Here is a 20,687-nt window from a genome sequence, read left to right on the forward strand (position 1 = left end):
CTGGCTCATCAAATATCAAAATTCTGCATTTACACACAAGTAATATGCACATCACCACAAAGGCAGTGACAAATACAAACTTAAATATACCGTTAATGTAAACGAGTTAAATATTCCAAATGACACACATACTTTCACAAGAGTCACATTCTAGGATGCATAGTTTTGTGAAAAGAATGATTACACACACATCAACCGCACGTACACTTACCCACAGGCACGCACGCACACAAAATTGACAGTCACGCTAAATGCAAATCATCATACAGACACACAAACACACACACACGCACGACTGTGCAATACAATGCTAGAATTAAAAAGCCACCGATGAGTACTCCAGTATATGTGTGTCAAGTGTTGAACGTGTCCTTACGACCGAGTCTGAACGCAAAGTCCAAGAAGAGGGGCCGGTCACAGGCTCACCAATGACAGAGTATCTGAAGGTTTTAGAATTTAAGGCCTTTCAATTTAAGTAGAACTTAAAGAAGAAAAAAACCTCAACTTTCACTACCAGCTTGTGGTCTGAAAAGTTTTTTTTCAGTTCCAGGACATTGCAGTGCTTTGTATGAATCCAGGTGGTCTTATTATTGATGTCTTTTGTAACTTCAAGGCCCTCCGTAAAATAAAATTTAGAGCACAGGAGATATCATTTACACACAAGTGGCTCATTTTTTTTTCCAAAGATTTATTTCTAAGCTTTTTTTGCCTTTATTGCAAAGGATCGGCTGCAAGAGCGAGGATGACATGCAACATGGGTAGCATGTTCTTTATTTCTATATCTGCATAAAATTATGTTTTGGTTCAAATAATCTACTTTCACTACTTTACAATTTTCTTTAATTGGCTGCAAAGTTTTCTGCAGTGTTGTGTGGAAGCTCCTCATTGAAACAGCCACACAAAGCGTCAACCGAATGCATCAAGTCCTCCTCGATATCAGCTGAAGACAAATATACGTCGTAAATTACGTGTATAGCGGAAGTAAATTCTGTTTTACACTGGAAGTGAGCCAATCCGTTATTGCAGATACTCTGACTGGACTCGGACCGCAATTCTTAAACTCTGTGTTCATAATTTAGGAAGGACAAATCTTTAAATGTAGATGCCTCAGTTATCAAGGCCAAATGATTACTAAGGAACTTCTAAGTCAAGTTTCATCCCATTCAGCTCAGACTTTTAAAGCTTGGTGTGAAAGAAGGGACTTAATAAGAGGAGGCGAGGGCTGGTCTGACAAATTGGCTTATGCTAAATCATCATAGATACTTGAAATAGGAGGTGCTGAGAGTTTGGGCCTCTTTTTTTTGGTCGATATACTGATATTACTCTGAGAGCTGCTGCCGCCGCCGCCTCCAGCCAGGCTTCCACTCCCACTTCCTCCTCCTCCACTGTTCAATGGAAGAGATGGCTTCTTCTTTTTCTTGGGCTTCCGAGAATCTGAATGGTTGGTGCCTGCAACAAGAACAGGAATGTATTTTACTGATAAAACCTACATGTCATAATTACTAAATGAGTGTCCCTTCCTTACTGGCTTTAGATGAAGCAGAATCAGTAGGTGAAATATCAGAGTCCTCCCACTGCAGGCGGCTCATTAAGGGTTGTGCATCTGGAATGTCAAAGCTGTCAGTCTCCACAGCATCTGCATCAGGCAGCGTTGGCCTGTGACATAAAAAACAGACACAGTAACACAGTTTTAGACAAAGCCACACACAGATATACACACAAACAAAATGTCTATATATCTGTCATGTAATTGCACTTTTCAGTTTAAGTTTCTTTTCCATCTCTATGATACCAATAACAACACCACAACTAACAACACCACTATTACTTTTAATAATAACTCTACAACACAAATGCACATTTGCCCAAAATTTTGCTTATAGTTGTTGGACAAATGTATCTTTGTGTGCTTATTAACACATGTCCTTCTTTCTGACCCACACTGGTTTTTTTATACATGACTTCCTCTCACTGGGTTTTTGATTTTAGGTGAATTCTTGGGGAAAAAAGGAAATGTCTCGAGAATCAAAAGAATCAAATTTCAAGCAAAAACAATAACATCAAAAACTGCTTATTATTGCCTCTATCAATAACAAGATAAATAGCTTCATTTTCTGAACCGTGTGCATAAAGACAAGGCCTGGAAAATTATACTCAACCATTTTCACCATTTCTGTCACTTTGTAGATGAAATATTTTATACATGAACTAAGATGATATTTCTCTTTAAGCGCAGTCTACTCATCTCAGCTGTTAAACCATACCTTCAGACTAAGATGTATGGAGTGGGTTTATTATTATTTTTAGTAAGGCCAATAGGCTGTGGTGTTTATGATAACAAATAGTTACAAGTGAGGGTGCTACAACCACAGATTTTGGTGTCATGTTCCGGTTCACAGGACCAGAAAAACTTCCTGTGGTAGTCTATCGATCTTTCCCAGTGTTTAAAACTCATGCAGCGTTCAGTTCTGTTAACAATGGCTTTACAAGTCATTTACAACAGTGCTTTTGCATAAAAGTCGTTCCTGCCAGAGTATTCACAACACCGACCAGCAGCATCGCTCTGTCACTGTCTCCAGCCAAGGCAACCATATCAGCAAACAGTGAACTGTTTGAGCAAACACCTGCACGATGAGGGTAACAACACCAACTCAAACATGACTTTTGTCAAGTGCACTCTAGTTAGTGGTTTTGGTGAGGAACGGGTCAGGGTACACTCACGCGGACGGCCCCAGGAGGAACAACCTGACGGCCCTCCTCTGTTCGTCCGTGTGTTGGGGACATCGCTGAGACCTGGTGGGACACAAGGTGGCATTATACATCCCTGACTGATGGCCCGCCCATACCCACCACATAGTTTTACACATCTCCCTGCCTGCAAGCCAGCAGGGAAGGTGGGGCGGACTGATGGGACACAGTCAGAGACCAACTGATAATGGGCAGTTATGAGTTACAAACTATTAGAGGTTAGTCACTGATGGGTTCCTCATTATTATAAGTCTGTTGTTAAGACCTTTAAAGATTTGGCTCTTCACCTTGGAGAAAAAGAACAGGTCTAAAAGAGATCAATTTTGAGTTGCCACTTGTGTTCCCTTGAGTTAGTTTGATCATACACAATTTTCTTATTTAATTTAAAAAAAACAACTTCCTTATATTTATGTATTTCATTTTCAGCTGTGACTTTCAGTTTCAGACAACAGTTCTAAGCAATTAAGATTTCAAGCTATGAGGACGCTGACCTCAGAATTTAGATTCAATTAGATGGTTAAACCAACATGAATCCAGGTGTTATGTTACCAGAAACTGTGCTGCAGGGAGCTACACAAAAGCAGCTGGCTGTTTTCTCAAAACAGAAAAGGTTTAATTACAAGTTAATCTTTGTGTCAGAGGCTTAGGCAGTAATTACCTGGTACACATCTTCTTTGTGTGCTCAGATATCACCCCACATTGCTGTAGAAACACACAATACTTTAATGATTCACACTTATATAATTAAATCAGTAGTTGGAACAATAAAAAAATGACATGCTTGGGCAGATTCATGAAAATTGCTCACCGTCGTTAGAAGGGATCTGACTTCATCGGGGCCCAAGGTTTCATAACTGATGCCAGTATTATAGTTGTACTGAATTTAAAAACAAAACCTTTATGAGTATAGAATTTACAACACTCTATAGCCTAGCAATCAATTTGATCACAGGAGGATTTGTCACCTTGTAAGATTCGGCACCGACGCCACTTCCAAGCTCACCTGGAATGCATATGCACAAGCACACTGTTCATGTAACAGATTGAGACCACTAAAAGCAAATCAAAATTGAACTATAAATTCCATCTGCATCTAAAAGAAAAATATTTGCATTTCACTTTGAATTGTTTCCTACAACTTTGAGCTATGAACTTGAAAAAACAAAACAACAAAAAACCCAGATAGACTCACCGTTTTTATGTTTCAGGGATTTGGATCTTCTTGGGGAATTTTGACTCTGCACAAACAAAAATGTTAAGATTAAAATAATGTTATGATACACATGAAAAATTCATTTATACTAACAATGTGTAATTTAAAAAACAAACAAAACAAAAACATACCTTATCTGACTTTCTCTTCTTGGCTGTAAAAAGGAAATAAGAAATGTTTATTTTAAGTAACCACCTGGAGATTTCTTTCATCTCTCAGTACAATGCAATCACTCAAGTGCTCACTTTTTTTTTCAGCCCCATACGACCAGTCATTATCATTAAGGTCATCATTGTCTTCCTGATCACTCTCTGATTTGCTCATATTATTACTGCTGGCTAGCCTGTTAAAAGAAGATCAAATAATTAAATTAGAATTTCATGTATAACTTTGGATCACTGCAGGAATTTCTGCTTTATGACCTTCACTGACCGACCTGCGGTTGGCGATGCGGCTGCTGTTGCGTCCCATGCCAAGGCATTTCTCCAAATGTGGAGCAAAGCGAGAAGCTGCTATTAATCTTTTACAGTTGGGACACTCACACTCTTTGTTCTTCCACTGATTGTACACCTGCCCAAATATGTCCACTCCTGGTTGATCCACAATTTCTGGAGGGGAAAAACAAACAAAAAAAAAAAAAAACAGTAAGCAAACACATTGAAGACAGACAGAATAGAAACCAGATCCAATGGCACCAACCAAACTCCTTCATGCTCTCTTGGTCCGTTTCATCCAGGAAGAAATAGCCCTGTTTAACAGCTCGATGCACCTCAAAACACAGGCCCAAACAGGCATCTTCCACCAGCTCAGAGTAGATGTCATGGGCCAGGGCCTACAACAACAAAAACATAGTGTAACACCAAAGACAAACCCAATGTTAGGTAAATGCATGGGTACCTGTATGCACAGGTAATACCTCACCTCCAGCCTGGTGTTGTCTGGGCCTGAGAGGGGCATATCCTCCATTTTCATTTGAAAATCTCTATTGGAAGTCTTGACAGCAAGGTAATAAGATTGATATCTGAGGACTTAAAAGAGATAGGATAAAAGTGAAATCACAGCATGCTTGAAAGGCAACAGATGTAAGGCACACATATTCAAGATACCAGTCGCAAATAACATACTTTAAAAATATGTATTAGCACTTGTTCCAGGTCTATCTTCATCCTGTTGAAAAGAAGAAATAATCGCTGGTCATGTCCAAGATCACCACAGAAGTTTCATGTAAACATATGATAATTAGCGGTACAATCTGACCACTGTAACCCCAAGCCTGAACTGAACATATCAGCACATATCAGCTACAGCAACATCCTGATTTTCACATTACTGGACATCACACACACAGAGAGAAATGTGGTTTTAACTATGTGCTCTAACCAGCTTTAACATTACATGTGTTTGATTGAGATAAACAAGATACCTATGTATCCAACACGAAAGCTCAAAAATAGCTACATTTTACAAAAACACATTCATTTAAACTACCTCACGAACGACTAGCTAACGTTAGTAGAACCTAAACGCAGGTAGTGACAGTTCCTTAGCAAATTAACTCCGGCTAATATCACCTTTCATGGTTTATATCTGCTGGCCCCACTGCTCTACTAATATGAGCTGAAGGAAAGGCCTTTGTGGCATTCAAATACTAAGAAACAGTGTAGCGACGTTAGGTGTGTTTTAATTTCAAACTGTTTCCTCTTACCCTGTCATGCCGAAAACTCAGCCTGAACCGGGCAGTTTCTCTGAAGGAGGCAACATGACCGAGTCCATCCAAATAAAACGCGTTAGCAGGAGGCCCGGTCTTCAGCTACAGCCATTCTAATAACACGGGCAAAACAAAAAGCTCGATAAAAGTGTTTGCTGTCGCAGGTGTCGGTTAGCAAAACTGACGGTACGAGCGAGGAGGCCGACAAAGCATATAAACCAGCTAACTTCCGGTTGTAGCAATAAAAATAAAAGCTTAACCTGCAAACGTGAAGCGAGTTGCTGGAACTCGACAAAAACAAAAAAGAAAAAAAAAAAAAAAAAAAAAATCAAGAATACAGTCCATGTTGAAATCGTTAAAAAGGATAGAGATTAAGCTAATTTAATCATTCAAATGCTTATAAAATATATAAAATAGTGTAATGTAAGGTAATGTAATGTAAAGTAATGTTGCTAAATTCAAAAATACCAATACACATCATGACTCATTTAATTTTTCTGTCACTATTTGCTATATTAATGTGCATTTTTATATTAACAAGCAAGATGAGGAAATGTATCTTAATTTTTTTTAAAATCTAATCTTTTAATTTCTAACTGAAAGAAGAACAACATTTTAAAAACAATTGTTAACATTTTTGTTTAGCCACATATCTTTAACAGCTAGCTACTTGCCAGAATTTTCATATTTACTTTATGAGCTGTCGAGCTCATTTAACATCACAGGGCACGAACAGCCAATTTGAACTAGAAATTGACAATAAATTGTGAAGAAAAACTTTATTGTTCATCTATTATTTAATTATTTTGTCTTAAGGGACAGCTTTATAAGTGGGGAAAACGGTAAAAGCTATGAAAATACAATGTACAGTCTGAAATTTATGCCCTCTATCACATATTCCAAAGCAGTCCAGTGGGCCAGACTGTAATTTTCGTAGGGCCGATTCTGGCCCCTGGGCCAGCAGCAGACAAAATTAGCGCCACCTAGACCAGCTACACTTAAACGCCTTAAACGGATCTAAGAAAACAAACAAAAAATCTAAGGTCCTAATAAATTACATAAAATTATGTTTAAAACTGTGTTTAAAAATTTAGTACAGAAGAAACTTAGTGACCTTCTGGTTATATGGCACCCTGCATAAAAGAAAAATACAAAAAACACAAAACAAAACAAAACAGAAAAAACTGTGGGGAGATTAGTGAGGTATTGAAGAGCGCGTTTATACTTTTACTTTGAAGGTACAGTTCGGGTGTTTCCGCTTTCACAGTGAGGTTTCTTTCAGCTCAGACATCCATAAATGAACGCTAGATTTTCGCTCTTTATCTACAATCTGTTTGTAGAGCCTGGGCGGGCTGAATGAGGTCATCACTTTAACTTTGTTAAATGACAGAAAGTATGTGGACACCTTAACATTACACCAGCATAGGATTATTGGATTCTAGCTCCAGCTACTTTTAAAACCCACAAGATTTTGGATTTTCTCCATCCCAGCTATGCTAGGTGAAGAGTTGGCCCTCCAGTTTATCTTTTATGTGTTGGATTTGGTTAAAGTCAGGGATTCACTAGAGGCCATTTTTCCATTTTGTGGAACTTGATATACACCACCAGAGCAACATCTGACATGAGTTCCTTGTGGGGGATCCTGCTTTACAACATCACATCAAGGTTTGAGTATTGCTTCAGTTTAGTCATGTGTAGCAGAACTACATTTGGGAATCACTGGACACCCCATGATATGAAATTATCACAATACGTCACTCTACATCCAATATTTTTTGCCATTTTTGCCATTTTGCAATTTTTCACCTTTTTACAAGTCAGATTGTAACTGTTTGCAGAAATGTTGCCACCTGTCAGATGACCTGTGCAATGTTTGTAAGTGTGCAACACTCTGACATCTGAACAAATTGCAATCAGTTGCAGAATATGAAAAAAATTCAATACAATCAAAAGGCAGCCACACTTTTTTCTTGTAGATGTCCTATTTTACTTATGCGACTGAGCCATTAGCTTTCCTTGAAGTAGGAGGTAGCTTTGTCAAGTCTAAGCGTCCGCTCTTGGATGTTTTTTCGGTTGAGTCGATTTCATGCAAGAGAGATAAGCCCTCTTGTCTGCAGTTTCCAGAATGTTGATATACTGGCATGCAAAATATCATGACGCTATGCTGTATCCATTCCTCCTAATCAAAACTGCTACAGGTAAAAAAATTTAGTGCAACAAAAACTTTTCTTCAGCATTTTTTGCTTCATGTGATCCATGCCCTGGATCCTGTTTGGTTAAAATGTATTCAGGACCATATATAACAATTCTTAAAACTGTAACCAAGTAGTGATTTGTGTGCTGTCAACATATTAAATAAATCCACACTTTTAACTGTTAAAGGTCATTTATTTGCCCAAATACTTGAACTACAAGGACATAAGAACACCCTCAGCTATATAAAACATCAAATTCTGTCAATTTGTCAGCAGTACAAACTTGTAAAGCTTTGCTGTTTTAGATATCTCTATAAACCAACATAAGGGAGAGAAGAAACAACTAAAACAGGCGAATTTAACCAAAAATTCTCCCCCGTGAGTGAAAGACTCACTGGCCTTTGAAACCACAGATGAGGGCTTGCCAAAATAAAAGTACTAACAAAACAATAAGCACTCGATACAAAAACAGTATTTACAGAAAATTACAGTTGCTTTTTTTTTTTTTGTCTTTTTTAACCCCAAGTCCACTGGCAACTCAGTTTCCTAATTCCCTTTTACAAACTTTCATCATTCAAAAAGGAAATGCTTTGCTTTTCCCTCCCCCAGTTATTTAAATAGTCCACGCTGGTTTTATTTCAGTCTGTGATGAGATTCAAAATGGTCAAAATAAACCCATTATTAACAGATTATTAATAGTTGCCATGTACTTAATCTGTCTGGAGACCCAAAAACACAGTCACATAAGCCCATTTTTAGGTTTTCAATGACATGACCGCAAAGACCTTTGGAGAAAAAAAATAAAATAAAAGATTTAACAATATCTACATTCATGGTGTTGGTATGATGTCCCCGCACAGGCACATACATGCACACTGCTGTCACGTCATGGTATGCAACTAAACGGCAAAAACAACACACATTAAAGCAAAGAAACACGCAAACGCCCTCATATATACAAAGTTCTGTGCATGCATGCACACAAACTCACACAGAGGGACAGATTTACAATAAGTGCACGCTTTTTTTGGGATAAGCATCAGAACAGAACCCATGTGGATTACAGTCAATACTATTAAAACTCGGAAATAAAAATGGACGAGTCCATTCAGCTCAACACCCACGACGAGTCCAGATAGATCAAAACACAACTGCTCACAATTAAAAACAAACCTGGTAGCAAATCGCAATTGAACTGTAAATGAAATGGAAAGCAACAGTTCTGAAGAAAAAGAAAAGCATATTTAACGTTGCTTTTAAAAACAGAGTCAGACTGAGCTTTAAATATGGACAAGTGTTGCAATTAATAATTACAACCTGCTCAATGAACTGAGTAAGAACTGTTAAGACTGATCGACAACAACACGTCAGTTTGGATAAATGAGATTTTTCAGTGACAGACACATGGCAATGTGCAATGTCCTGAAAAGTATTCAACCCCCATTGGACCTTTATGTTTTATACTGGAACCATAACGGCTAATCCGGCTTTATAACTCTTTTACGGCCAAGTTAAAACAATCCCTGTAAACCAACCTAAATTAAGTCCCAATATAAAACTAAACTGTTTACACAGTTTGACACTACGTTCTAAATCTGGAAGCCCAAACAGCTAGGTAGACATGAAAAGCACCAGCATGCAATCGCAGTCTTGTGTTTTAGATTCGTGTTTAATCTAGACAGAATCTAGCTGAGGGAATATTCCATCACGCCAAGGCTTAGATGAAGTCGATGTCAGTTCTGTGTTGAAAAGCTTTACAACACACCCCAAAAGATGCAGTCTGTTAACTTCCAATAAATGTTGCTATGCCTCCTTACATCCCGATGTGTGTGAAAAGGTCCAATTGAATCTTTGTTGAAAAGCAATAAAACATGAAAAATCCAAGGATTGAATACTTTATAGGCAGTGTAAATTTCAAATGAAAAAACATGGGTATGTAACAAACTCTCAAATTTTCCAGCGACAAAAAAAAAAAAAGACATTCATAATGGCTTGATTTTTTTTTTGTTTTTCCTGAAAAAAATACCACCTCTTTAAGAACCAAATCATAAAATCTACATCGTAAGTCGAGGACAACACAACAATGTTGTGAAAAAAAAAAAAGAAAAAAAAAGATTAAATGAAAATCTTTTGTAGAGTGCAATTTTCCAGTACCCCGCATACCCTCCCCCCTGCCCACCTTCAGGTGATCCACCGTACTGTGTTCTTTGGCTCAGCCTGTTCACAACTCAAGCCACCTGTCCTTAACTAATCATCGGAATAACAAAAATAAAAGACTGAACGGGTAATCAATTACCCAACACATTAAAACTCTAACCTTAAACCACTGAAGCTGCAAGTCAAGATTGAAACCAGTGCAGAAATGTTCATGACATCACCAAACCAGTGGGATGCTGTTTTTGGCATACTGTCAGTGGCCCGTGCTGTGAGATGACTACTACGCTGGGGATGGAATTGAACTGATTTCCAGATAGGGGCAGGGTCTCTCCTTCTGTACAGATCGCCAGTACAGCAACATAAAGTGGGTGAGTGTGAAATGGATGAGGCAATGCAGAGGCTCCCTCTGGTGGTGGGAGGAGAGCAGGGTTGGCACAGTGGCAGAGCTCCCTGGACTCTTGGCTCAGCTCAGCGCTGCTCAGTTTGTCAGTGATGGCGCGTTTCAGTCTGAATCAGAGTCTGACGACCCCTGTGAGTTCGACTCACTGCTGCTGTCCTCCGACTTGTTCTCCTTGTCGTCTGCTTCGTCGTCCTCTTCGTCGTCTTCATCGTCGTCGTCCTCCTTCTTTAAACAAAAAGAAATATATACACGCATTTTCAGCAAAAACTCAAAACCACTGGTTGCAACTATCTCATGTATCTGAGCAGAGAAAACACTCACGTCATCATCATCCTCATCGTCCTCACTGGAAGAGTCGCCTTCACTGGAAGCTTTCTCCTGCTCATCGTCGTCGTCATCCTCCTCATCGTCGTCATCATCCTCGTCCTCCTCCGTATCCTGCAACAAGTGATCCCCCCCTTTCAGATAATGCTAATAACATGACTATAAAAAATTTAAGTTTCTGCTCAACTCAGCTCCAAGACAGTAAACAAAGAAATAAGTCTGTACTCACAGATTTCTTGGCCTTTGCCTTGGGGCCTCCTGGTTTTGCTGTAGTTCTTCTTTTCTGAATGATTTGCGAAATAATAGATCATTAAAATATATCAAAAACAGATATTGCAATTTCAGCTGTTTGTAAATGCTAGCTGTTACAAATCAAAAACATTCCTCACTTGTGAATTATATTCTTTGTAAGTGTTTCTCTCTTGCGAAGACAAACTCTGTGGAAAGACGGAAATAGATTTTTCCAAATGTCTCAAAAACATCTTGCCTCCCCCCCCCCCCCCATCCATTAAATTCTTCTTACAGCGAGCCACTGTTCCAGTTGGACTTTGTACTGCCTTTGCTTCTCCTCAGCAATCTTCTTGTAGCGGTCCTTGTCCTTCAGTGGTAACCTCTGCCAGCGGCTGCCAATCTCAGCCATCCGCTCTTTCATTGGGAGATGATTCAGCTCTCCATTGGACAGCATCTCCTGAGAGAACTTCTGATATCCATTTCTAGAGTCAAAGTAAAAGGAGAAAAAAAAAAAAAGTCAGGCCTTCGAATCGGCTAAATCAGGCAGCACAGATGAGCTGAATGTCGCAAACTTACGATGGCGGTTTCTTGGGTTCACCCTCAAATTTCATCTTCTTCCCTGAGGCAATGGCAGCAGCAGGCGAGCGCATCTCACTTACTTCTCTCTGTTGAGGACAGGTAAATCAACATTTAGCTCTCACTGGTTTCATATAGAGAAACAGGAGATTTTATTGAGACTGTGTCCTAACCTCATATCTTTTCTGGTCTTCTGCTGCCTTTTTGATCCACATAATCTTCTCTTTTTTCTCCATGGTGCTCCAGGTTCCTTCCATTGCTTTCTGTGCCTTTGGCCGGTCGTTCTGCAAACCACATACAGGCATTAAATCCATTCCCGGGTATGTTATCTGTGTTTCCAGCACTCTGTCATCAACAGCATTACACATCTGTAGCTCATTGTTAACATCAGCATGATTATTAAGTAAATTTCTATTCACAAAAACATCCAAATATTTTAACGATTTGCTATTATACTGAATAATGTGGGCTAAAATACAACAGCTAGTTTGTGGATACCTTAAATCTGGCCAGGTAGTCGCCTATAACACTCTGCTGCCAGATGTCTTGTGCATTTTTGGGCGGATCTGGGAGTCGACTGCGGTCCTCTTTTTCCTTCTTCTCCGATTCTGCCTTCAACACCGATTCTAAGCGCTTAAACTTCTCCTAAATCATTAGAGAAATCCAGCACATCACAAAATAATTGAAAAATCCCACTTTCAGAATAACCTTTGAACTTGAAAGCCTACCGATGCGGCATTTCTGTTCCATAAACTAACACGTTACCTTCTTCTTATCTGGCAGCTCGTTCCACATGCGAGCAAGAAGTCTTGTGATCTCACTGTCAGCGAGGTCTGGCCGCTCCTGCTGCAGTTTGGGACGTTTCTCCTCAGCAAATATGAACATGGCTGAAATGGGTCTTTTGGGTTTTTCTGGATTTGCCTGCAAGTTCCACGTGAGAATATCAGAATAATACATGAAAGCATCTATGTAAATACAAATCTAACTGTAAAGCACACCTGAATTTAAAATTCTTATTAAAATGTTATTGCATTATGCTGCAGTTTTCTCTTTCTGTACCTCTGAAAAACAGACCGATTGGCTCTCTGAACAGTTTCGCACAAATATATTTTCCTTGGCTTCATACCTTTCCGTGTTAGGTGAACATGTAAACAGCTACACTATATATCAGAAAATAACACGGAACAAAATCTGACTCGAGGACATATTGCATTGCTACACTGACAAGTTGTGTTTTTCTTAAATGACTGCATCATTATCAAAAACATAAAAAGTTGCTGTATTCTGGGACATACGTTTGCTTTAGAGTTTTTCTTTTTAGATGCGGGACTATTGGCTCCAGTGCTTTTCTTAAAACCAGTCTTCGCCTCACCCAAGACCCGCTGCTGCTCCTCCTCTGATATACTCTACAGATGCACAGCAAATAAACCACACATAAGAAACACTTCCAGTAAAAACAAAACATGTAAACAATGTTTGAGACTTACACTGAGAAATCTGTTCATCTCAATTTCATACTCTTTTTTCCTCTGAAAGAAAAAAAAGACAAAAAAAAAGTGACAATTTAGATAAACTTGCTTTATTTATTGACTTTTTCCTCTCGGTTATTCATGATTCTCAAGTCACCTGTTCGCAGCGTTTTTGGTAGGCGTCCTTTTCACCCTGCTTTAGCAGCTTCCACCGCTGACTACACATCACCATACGCTCTGTGCTGGGAACGTCCTTCATGCTCGACATTAGCTCCGCACAGAACATCGAGTAACCGTTTCTGAAAGCATTCAAACACCACATGTTAAAACCAAATATCTCGCAAGGGCAGTGACTCCCTCCCTCAGATGTGTCAGGAGAGTATTTGTAGCCGTGACTCACGGAGGTGGTTTGTCAGGACGTCCGTCAGATTTGTCCTTCAGGTGCCTCTCTGCCTTGGTCAGGGTGGACTTTACGATGTCTTCCTGAGTCATATTTAACTCCGGATGCTGTTGGATGTATTCACGCATCGTCTCCTGGAAGATCGCAAAAAATCCTCAGTTAAAAATTATTTTCTTTTGTCATCTTTTGTCATCTAAGGCAACCACACACTGATTCTTGTCTCACCTCATACTGCTTCTGCTGTTCCAGCGACTTGGTGATCCATTTGAGCCTCTTTTTGTCAGAAAGCTGCGTCCACTGTTTGCCAAGACTATCTTTAATGTCTTTGGTGGTCGCCTGGGTGAGACACAGAAAAAGTTAAAATCTCTGAAAGCGGCTAAAAGTTGCATTCTGTTTGTTGCGCAGCTAAACTCACATCAGGGTGCAGCTTGAGGAAGGCCTTCTTTTCGTGGTTGTACCACAACTGTTGGGGCGTCTTGGGCTTTTCTGGTACATTTGAGCCTTTTTTGGCCATGCTCTCCACCAGGTCTGGATGCTCTTCCCTGTTTAGGCATCATAAAAAACGTATTAAACAGGTATTATGCATTTTAGGCTTATGTGTTATGACTAGTTTAAAAAAATAAAGTAGTAAATCATCTCACCTGAACTTCATCATACTTTGAACAAATGTTTCCTTATCTCGTAAGAAGTCGTCAACATATTTTTTCTGTAGTTATGAAAAGAAACGTTATTTTTCCAAGGATATTTTTTTAGGAAAAAAAACAAAAAACATGATGGTCAAAACAGTGGTGTTCGTCTTTGACTGACCTTCTTTTTATCAGGCAGCTCCCGATACTTCTTAGATAGGATTTTAGTGAGGTCCAGGTTGCTCATCTCAGGGTGCAGCTTTGCATACTTGGCCCTCTTCTCCATAAAGAAACGGAAGTATGGAGTCAAAGGCTTCTTGGGGAAATCTGGGTGTTTCTGCATTTGTGGGAGGGAAAGGGGACGGAATTACTTAAGCCTTGAACTCCACTAACACAACTGGCAGGCCATAAAATCATGTGAATGTTGACTTGAATTCACCTTTATTTTCTTGCCCTTGTATGGGTTCTTTATGTAGTCTTGAGCATCAACTATCAATTCTGTCAGGGTCCTGAATTTACGAATCTGTGTTTGGCAGGAAAACAAAACGGAGAAACTCAGAAGACTTGACTTAACAGAACAATCTGACTTGGAGAAAAATCGATACAAATCAACTCACCTCTTTCGACACCACCTGCCATTTCTGCTTGCACATCTCAGCTGTGTAGGAATTGAAAGCAACTTTCTGCCAGTCCAGGTGGGACTCTGATGTTTTGTATTTAGTCAGGTCTTTCTGTGGAAGAGCCACTTTCATGGCCTCCAGCAGTCTTAAAAGGTCATCCTGCGCCCATACTGTGAAAATGTTAAAAGAGAGAGAGAGAAGAAAGACATAAAAATCACAAAGGAAATAAACAGATCTGCCCAAAATGTCTTTCAAATTATACATCCTTTTGTGTATTCTGACAAGAAAATTTTTTAATTACTATTCTATTCTTACTATTGGCTTACTATTGGTAAACCATATATTCTAATCTAATCGGAATCAAACATTCAGTTTTAATTGCTGTAATTCTTAGAAGAACTAGTACATTAATCAAGTTTAATACTAAGGTCTTAATATACAAGGTTATGTAAAGTGCTGCCTTGCCATGATTAATCTACATATCAACTCTGTTCAGAAAAACTTGATTTAGCAAAAAACCCACCTTGGTCTTGTGTCGTTGCCTCCATTTCTCCATTCATTTGCGGATATTCTGTCTTGGATCTGCGAAAAAAAAAAATCCCATAAGATTATTTAAAAGCATATCTTTTATATATCGACTTCAATCAAGAACCAATCAGCAGTTTATAATATACATATTCGTGTATATTACCTTTAACCAGTTCGTGATCTTTAAAAATAGTAATTAATGTTATTTTGTTTTATTTGTATAAATGGGCTTAATTACCAATTAATGTGGCTAATTCTTCATATAAAAGTAATAATGACGAGTCAAAGTCGTTAAATTTAAATTTGGCTCGACATAATGGTTTATGTTCATTACACCGCCCCTTAAACGTTTACGCTACATGGTGAGACATAGGCTATTGCTTGTGACGGCTTCAAATCTCAAATAACACTGCGGAGGGCTTCAACTAGCACATCTAGCTACGACAACAGGAGTCTCCGTCGAGCAAATTTTGCCAACCGGAATTTGGCGTATTAGTACTGTCCTTATTCCACAACAAAAGTATCGTGGACACACAGGAGCGACCATTTTCTCGCCTGGTCCGCTCAGTAATGGAGGATTTTCTGTCGGAGCTGAGGTTGGGGAGGATCCACGGAAGGAGGAAGCGAATGGACGTGGACGGACGGGCAGCTGTAGGCGACCAGCTGACCACGGACGAGGGATCTGCTTTCGGTCTCCGAGAAAGGGGAATGGTAGCTTGGAAGCACTGCAGCCAAATGCGCCACTCGACAGAGGCGCCTCATCACCGTTGGGCGCTGATCTAGCTCCGCCACGCAAAACCTATAATCTTCTCCTCGTAGTGTTAACTGAGACCGGAGCGATGAAATCGAAAATAACATTCGTTTACAGTAAAGAAATGTGTTTTAAGGCTATCTGCAGGCCGTTTTTATTCAAGTTATAGGCGTTTCAGAGTGGGATTTGCTAGCAAAATCCAGAGCATTCTTCAGCGAGGCGTAACCGAGCTGTGTTCCAATGATGGCGGCTGCTCGTTGTTCATCTTGTCCTTGATGGCCCCAGCTCAATGTGGTGTCAACCGTGTGACCTAGCTACATTTAAACGATCGATTTCACCATTTATGTAACTAAATAACCTCCACGTTGTATATAAGAAACTCTTGAAACATAAAATCTACCTTAAATTTAATTATTATGACAATATGCGTGATATAAATTTGAGTGTTGAGGCATTACACGAGCAAGGACGATTTGACACACCGAATGCGGCTAAAATTGGGACATTTTCTTTTAAATATTATTAGCTATGCCTTTTTAAAGGTTATTTAATACAAGGCTTTAGGCTTTTTGGCATCTAAGAACAATTTCGTGTCCTGCAGAGTAGACCTGGACCACATTGACATTAGCTGCTGTTTACAACCAATCATCTAAATCACGTAACGGTTTTTATTTAGCTGCCTTTAATAAAAAGCAACTAATTTAAATGGTGGACAGCGTAGATGGATTAGTAACAAATTGTAGAAATGCCCGTAAATATCGTGGTGGCTGGAAAGTCTTGCGGAGGCGCAGGAAGAAAGAAGAAAACGGAAAATGTTTTTAACGGGCAAATGTTATCGCGTCAAACTGATTTTATTTTTTTTTAAACCACGATTCAGTTTTAACCGTAGCTGCTTACAGTTCCGGTTGCAGTATTGTAGCATTAAACGGCATCTAAAATGGTTAGCTAAAGCTCCGAGGAAACATGTTAACAAACCGCGGCTGAGTAGCTTCTCTGGCGCGACAAACAGCTCCAGGTCCGCCATGCTTCAGCTCTGCTCTACAAGGAAACCTACCGTGACAAGGTCCAATGGCGCACTGCAAACACAGAGAAACGGAGCTTAAAACTAAAGCCAGGGCGTCGCAGACTCCCTTCCCTCGATCCAAAAGCGTTTAAGCGAGGGCAAGAAGGCGGGTTCTCCGAGCTCGGTCGTCGGAGGTTCTGGGCTAGCCAGTGAGAGAGAGGGGGAGAGAGAGGGCGAGTCTCTGCACGGTGAGATATTAAACTGAGATCCCTGATGGCTAACCGAGAGAGGCGGCTGGCTGTTCCGCCAACAGCCGCATGGAGGTCTCGGCGCGGAAACCACCGTTTATTCTCCTACGCAAATACTCCCTGTATAGCAGGAGCAGGCGAGTTTCGATGAAGGGGTTAGCTCAAAATAGTCCTTTTTCGTGTTATTTTGAAAAGAAATTTATCACGTTTACCCCGGGGTCTTACGTCCAGTTCCTTCCCCGCTGTTTGGGACAAGAAATTCGGGTATGGCCGCCGTCGTCTGTACCCTACCACCGTCGGTTTATTTCGCTACTACAAAGAAGCTGCCGACCGAGGCGCTTTACGAGAAAACAAAAACATGCATTAAATGTATATTTATCGCGTATATATATATTTGGTGGCTTTTTCGCGGTTTATCACGTACGCGCATTGTATATTGAAACCGATCGGCTGTTGTGTTGGCTTACCTGTCTCTCAGCGTGAGTCTCGGTGTCGCTGTGGAGGAAGAAGGGGAGGGTTGAACGATAGCCAGCACTGCGCCGTCGGTCCTGGGCTCCAGTCCCCGCAGAGATGGTCCTTCCCCCCCGCCTCCATCTCACTCGCCGTCTCCCTCCACTCAGCGCGCAGCAGCTCTTCTCTCTCCATCCAACCATTTCGCTACGCCGAGACCTCCACATTTTTTCCGATCTCTCAGTTTGAATACAACCGAGGGCGATTATTTTTACTCCCGCAGGCCGACCCCGTCACATCTGCAGCGAAGTTTGAACCCACCGAATACTTTATCGGGTCACCGAGAGTGCAATGAAAGCCAACGTTTTACAGGTGATTGTAAAATTCATGCAACTCAATCAACTCACGTTTTTCCCTCAGATTTTTTTTATATCAACTTAAAACCGGAACTTCACAAATTTTACTTAGAAACGCCAGATTTCCACTTAAAATATAAATATTAAAGTGGTCTATAAAGCAGAAACCGCGCTGTTTCTCGCTGCTCCTAACCTCTTTTTTGTATATTGTAAGCGGCTGTTTGACAGCTTCATTTTGGTACAGCATGTTTTGCTTTTCAACTCCACCTTGTGTGTTTGTGGGCGGAACCCCCGGCCATCCAATCCAGGCAGTCCGATTCAGGGAAAACAAATGACTTTCAGGCCCTCGGCCTTGTTAAACCGTGTTGCGTTCCCATGGTGTAGGAAAAACGGGTATCTTTGCATGTTCAGACAAATGAAGACATGCTTGAATGAATAATTCACATAGAGCTGATCTTAACTTTACGAAATGTCACATTTACCTATAGAAAACAAACAAAACTCATTGTAAAGAGGCAGGGGACTTAGCAGTGTGTAATGAATGTTTTTAAAATGTAAGACTCAGAACCAAGGGCGTAGATTTGGTTTTGGCATTGGTGGGGACGGATGATTCAACCACTGAACCCTGCCCTGTTTCTTTTTTTCCTTTTTGTCTTTGCTTCTTGATTTAAAAAAAAGGAGAAATATACTTGCCTACATATGCTATTCTGCATGCTTTTAAACCATTTAAAATGACAGTTCATAGTTTTATATGTGAATTATATAATGTTAAATTACTATTAAACAAATGACTAAGTATTTTAGGCTTTAGTTTACTTCAGCCATATTCCATATAAATCAGGTATCATACAAACATAAAAATAGCTTCAAATACAGTCATGACAATAAAAGAATATGACTTTAAGAACTTAACAACATTAGTTCAGTTGTAGTACACCAACATCTCTAACACATTAGCACTAAGGGAACACTGAATGACCTGGTGGTTTTTGTCCATAAAACTACTCATCTAAGATTACCACAAAAGATCTCTCAGCAAAATTATGCAACATTTTAGGCACAATATTGCCCCTATCAAATCAGTGAGCTGGGATTTTTTTTTAATTCTAAACATGAACTACTGTTACAGCAACAGACATGGACTACTGGTGCCCCACACAACAACTCAATGTGGACTACGTGAAGGAGCCAAACACATGCCTTCTCCTCTCGTTAACTGAGATAAACTGCTGGCATATTTGTTTTACATCTATACTGTCCAGTCTCTCCTGGTGGACCTTAGCCATCTTTTTAGTCTTCTGAGAGCACTGAAGCTTCTTTCAGCCTCAGTACATGTGTTTTATCCTCAGATTAAAATTATTATTGTGTGCTTGATGTGCCTCACCTTTGGCCCTGGCTCTTCCCCTCTGACTGCACTAGGACATATTGCTACCTGATAAAATAACACATGGATTCGTGCCATATAAAAAGTGAGACATGTCAATTCAGATTCTTTGTCAAATATACACTAATGAATCAATTTACATCAGCAGCCTAACAACTATCATGATAATAAATACTAGTTAATCTATAGCACCAAATCATCAGTCAGTCACCTGTGACCTCGCCTCTTCACCTCTGTCCGAGCTACAACATGGCAGAGCTGCCTCTGTCACCTGATGAATAACAGTGAGACATTCCAAATACATGCAGTCACACGTGCTTCAAATACAGTAATGAACCACCAAGTCATCATCCAATTTCACCTGTGATTCTTGTATCACCATTACTCTATCACCTGACAAATAGGACATACATGACAATAAGAATAAAATGGGGAGCTGCTTCAGTGTTTCTGTCAATTTGTGCAGATCTTGACTCATCAGTAATGTTTGTAGGGTGAGTGCATTTTTAAAACACTTTGTGCAAACTGCACTCCAAGGTGGAATATTTGCAAAATCACGACTACCTCATGATATTTTGTCTCAAAAATTAACCCTATGAATATGTCAGTGCCATTAGGAAGAAATTATTGTGTCACCAACATTTTAATGTTACACATAAAATTTTTACAGCCTCTGTAAACTAGTATCCTGGCTTGCTCGAGGCTGCCGTTTTCTCTGACAGTTTCAATCAAAATTAGAAATGCTACTCTGGGAGACTGAGATAACTAATAGTGCTGCCTGTTGTGCAGTTAGTTTCCGAAATACTTTTTTATATCCAGGTTCTTCCTTTTTGCTGCCATCCTCCTCGCCTCCTTGCAGGTCCTCGCAGCGCAGGCTTGCAGCTGCTAAAACTAAACAGAGCTCCCTGAAAGGCACAGCCAATCACATTGGCCATATTTGTCACATGAGGCAGGACTCCAGTAGAGAACGTAATTTAACTCTTTCTGCACCGCTGGCTGAATGAGACGTTGACGGATCGTTTTTTTTTTTAATCGAGTTTGTTTTTCTTTACTCGAAGAGATCAAATTATTGGTGGGGACAATTGAATAATCGCTGGATATTGGTGGGGACATGTCCCTTCCGTCCATGCCAAATCTACGCCCTTGCTCAGAACAAGAAATTTACCCCTTTCCTGCCGTGATCATTTTCCCCAAAGGATTTTAACTATTTGTGTCGCAGTTCAGTTTGCCTCAAAGCAGTTGCACTATTTAAGGAATAGGAAAATCCAACTATGTTTGTCTTGACTGAATATTAGTAACA

The 20,687-nt window shown here is 39.9% G+C and overlaps 2 protein-coding genes across 4 annotated transcripts; both read right to left on the reverse strand.

Moving 5' to 3' along the window:
• Positions 1 to 693: 693 nt before the first annotated feature.
• atxn7l3a (ataxin 7 like 3a) lies at positions 694 to 4,974 on the reverse strand. Of its 2 annotated transcripts, XM_085352789.1 has the most exons (12): positions 4,883 to 4,974; positions 4,661 to 4,793; positions 4,398 to 4,569; positions 4,207 to 4,304; positions 4,093 to 4,115; positions 3,941 to 3,986; positions 3,714 to 3,751; positions 3,557 to 3,625; positions 3,407 to 3,450; positions 2,722 to 2,793; positions 1,526 to 1,656; positions 694 to 1,449 (listed from the first exon to the last, which is right to left on the reverse strand). In XM_085352789.1, the coding sequence occupies exons 1-12, from the start codon at positions 4,931 to 4,933 to the stop codon at positions 1,241 to 1,243; spliced, it is 1,086 nt and encodes a 361-aa protein (XP_085208915.1). In that variant the 5' UTR covers positions 4,934 to 4,974; the 3' UTR covers positions 694 to 1,240. The 2 variants fall into 2 exon arrangements, with proteins under 2 accessions (XP_085208915.1, XP_085208916.1); XM_085352790.1 differs by lacking the exon at positions 2,722 to 2,793.
• A 3,086-nt stretch (positions 4,975 to 8,060) lies between these two features.
• On the reverse strand, positions 8,061 to 17,721 carry ubtf (upstream binding transcription factor). 2 transcript variants are annotated; one of them, XM_085351814.1, is made up of 21 exons: positions 17,665 to 17,721; positions 15,191 to 15,249; positions 14,665 to 14,837; positions 14,487 to 14,570; positions 14,229 to 14,384; positions 14,063 to 14,127; positions 13,837 to 13,963; positions 13,647 to 13,757; positions 13,422 to 13,555; positions 13,179 to 13,320; positions 13,040 to 13,081; positions 12,848 to 12,958; positions 12,318 to 12,473; positions 12,051 to 12,197; positions 11,726 to 11,836; positions 11,553 to 11,641; positions 11,269 to 11,458; positions 11,135 to 11,182; positions 10,975 to 11,028; positions 10,743 to 10,859; positions 8,061 to 10,646 (listed from the first exon to the last, which is right to left on the reverse strand). In XM_085351814.1, exons 2-21 carry the CDS (start codon positions 15,225 to 15,227, stop codon positions 10,524 to 10,526), a joined length of 2,217 nt encoding a protein of 738 aa, XP_085207940.1. In that variant the 5' UTR covers positions 15,228 to 15,249; positions 17,665 to 17,721; the 3' UTR covers positions 8,061 to 10,523. The 2 variants fall into 2 exon arrangements, with proteins under 2 accessions (XP_085207940.1, XP_085207941.1); XM_085351815.1 differs by lacking the exon at positions 17,665 to 17,721 and adding an exon at positions 17,001 to 17,294.
• Between the last annotated feature and the right edge of the window lie 2,966 nt (positions 17,722 to 20,687).

Source organism: Diplotaxodon limnothrissa, linkage group LG4 (assembly GCF_057381915.1).
Source record: "Diplotaxodon limnothrissa isolate DT_005_m linkage group LG4, D_limnothrissa_male_GT1.1, whole genome shotgun sequence".
Classification (NCBI taxonomy): domain Eukaryota; kingdom Metazoa; phylum Chordata; class Actinopteri; order Cichliformes; family Cichlidae; genus Diplotaxodon; species Diplotaxodon limnothrissa.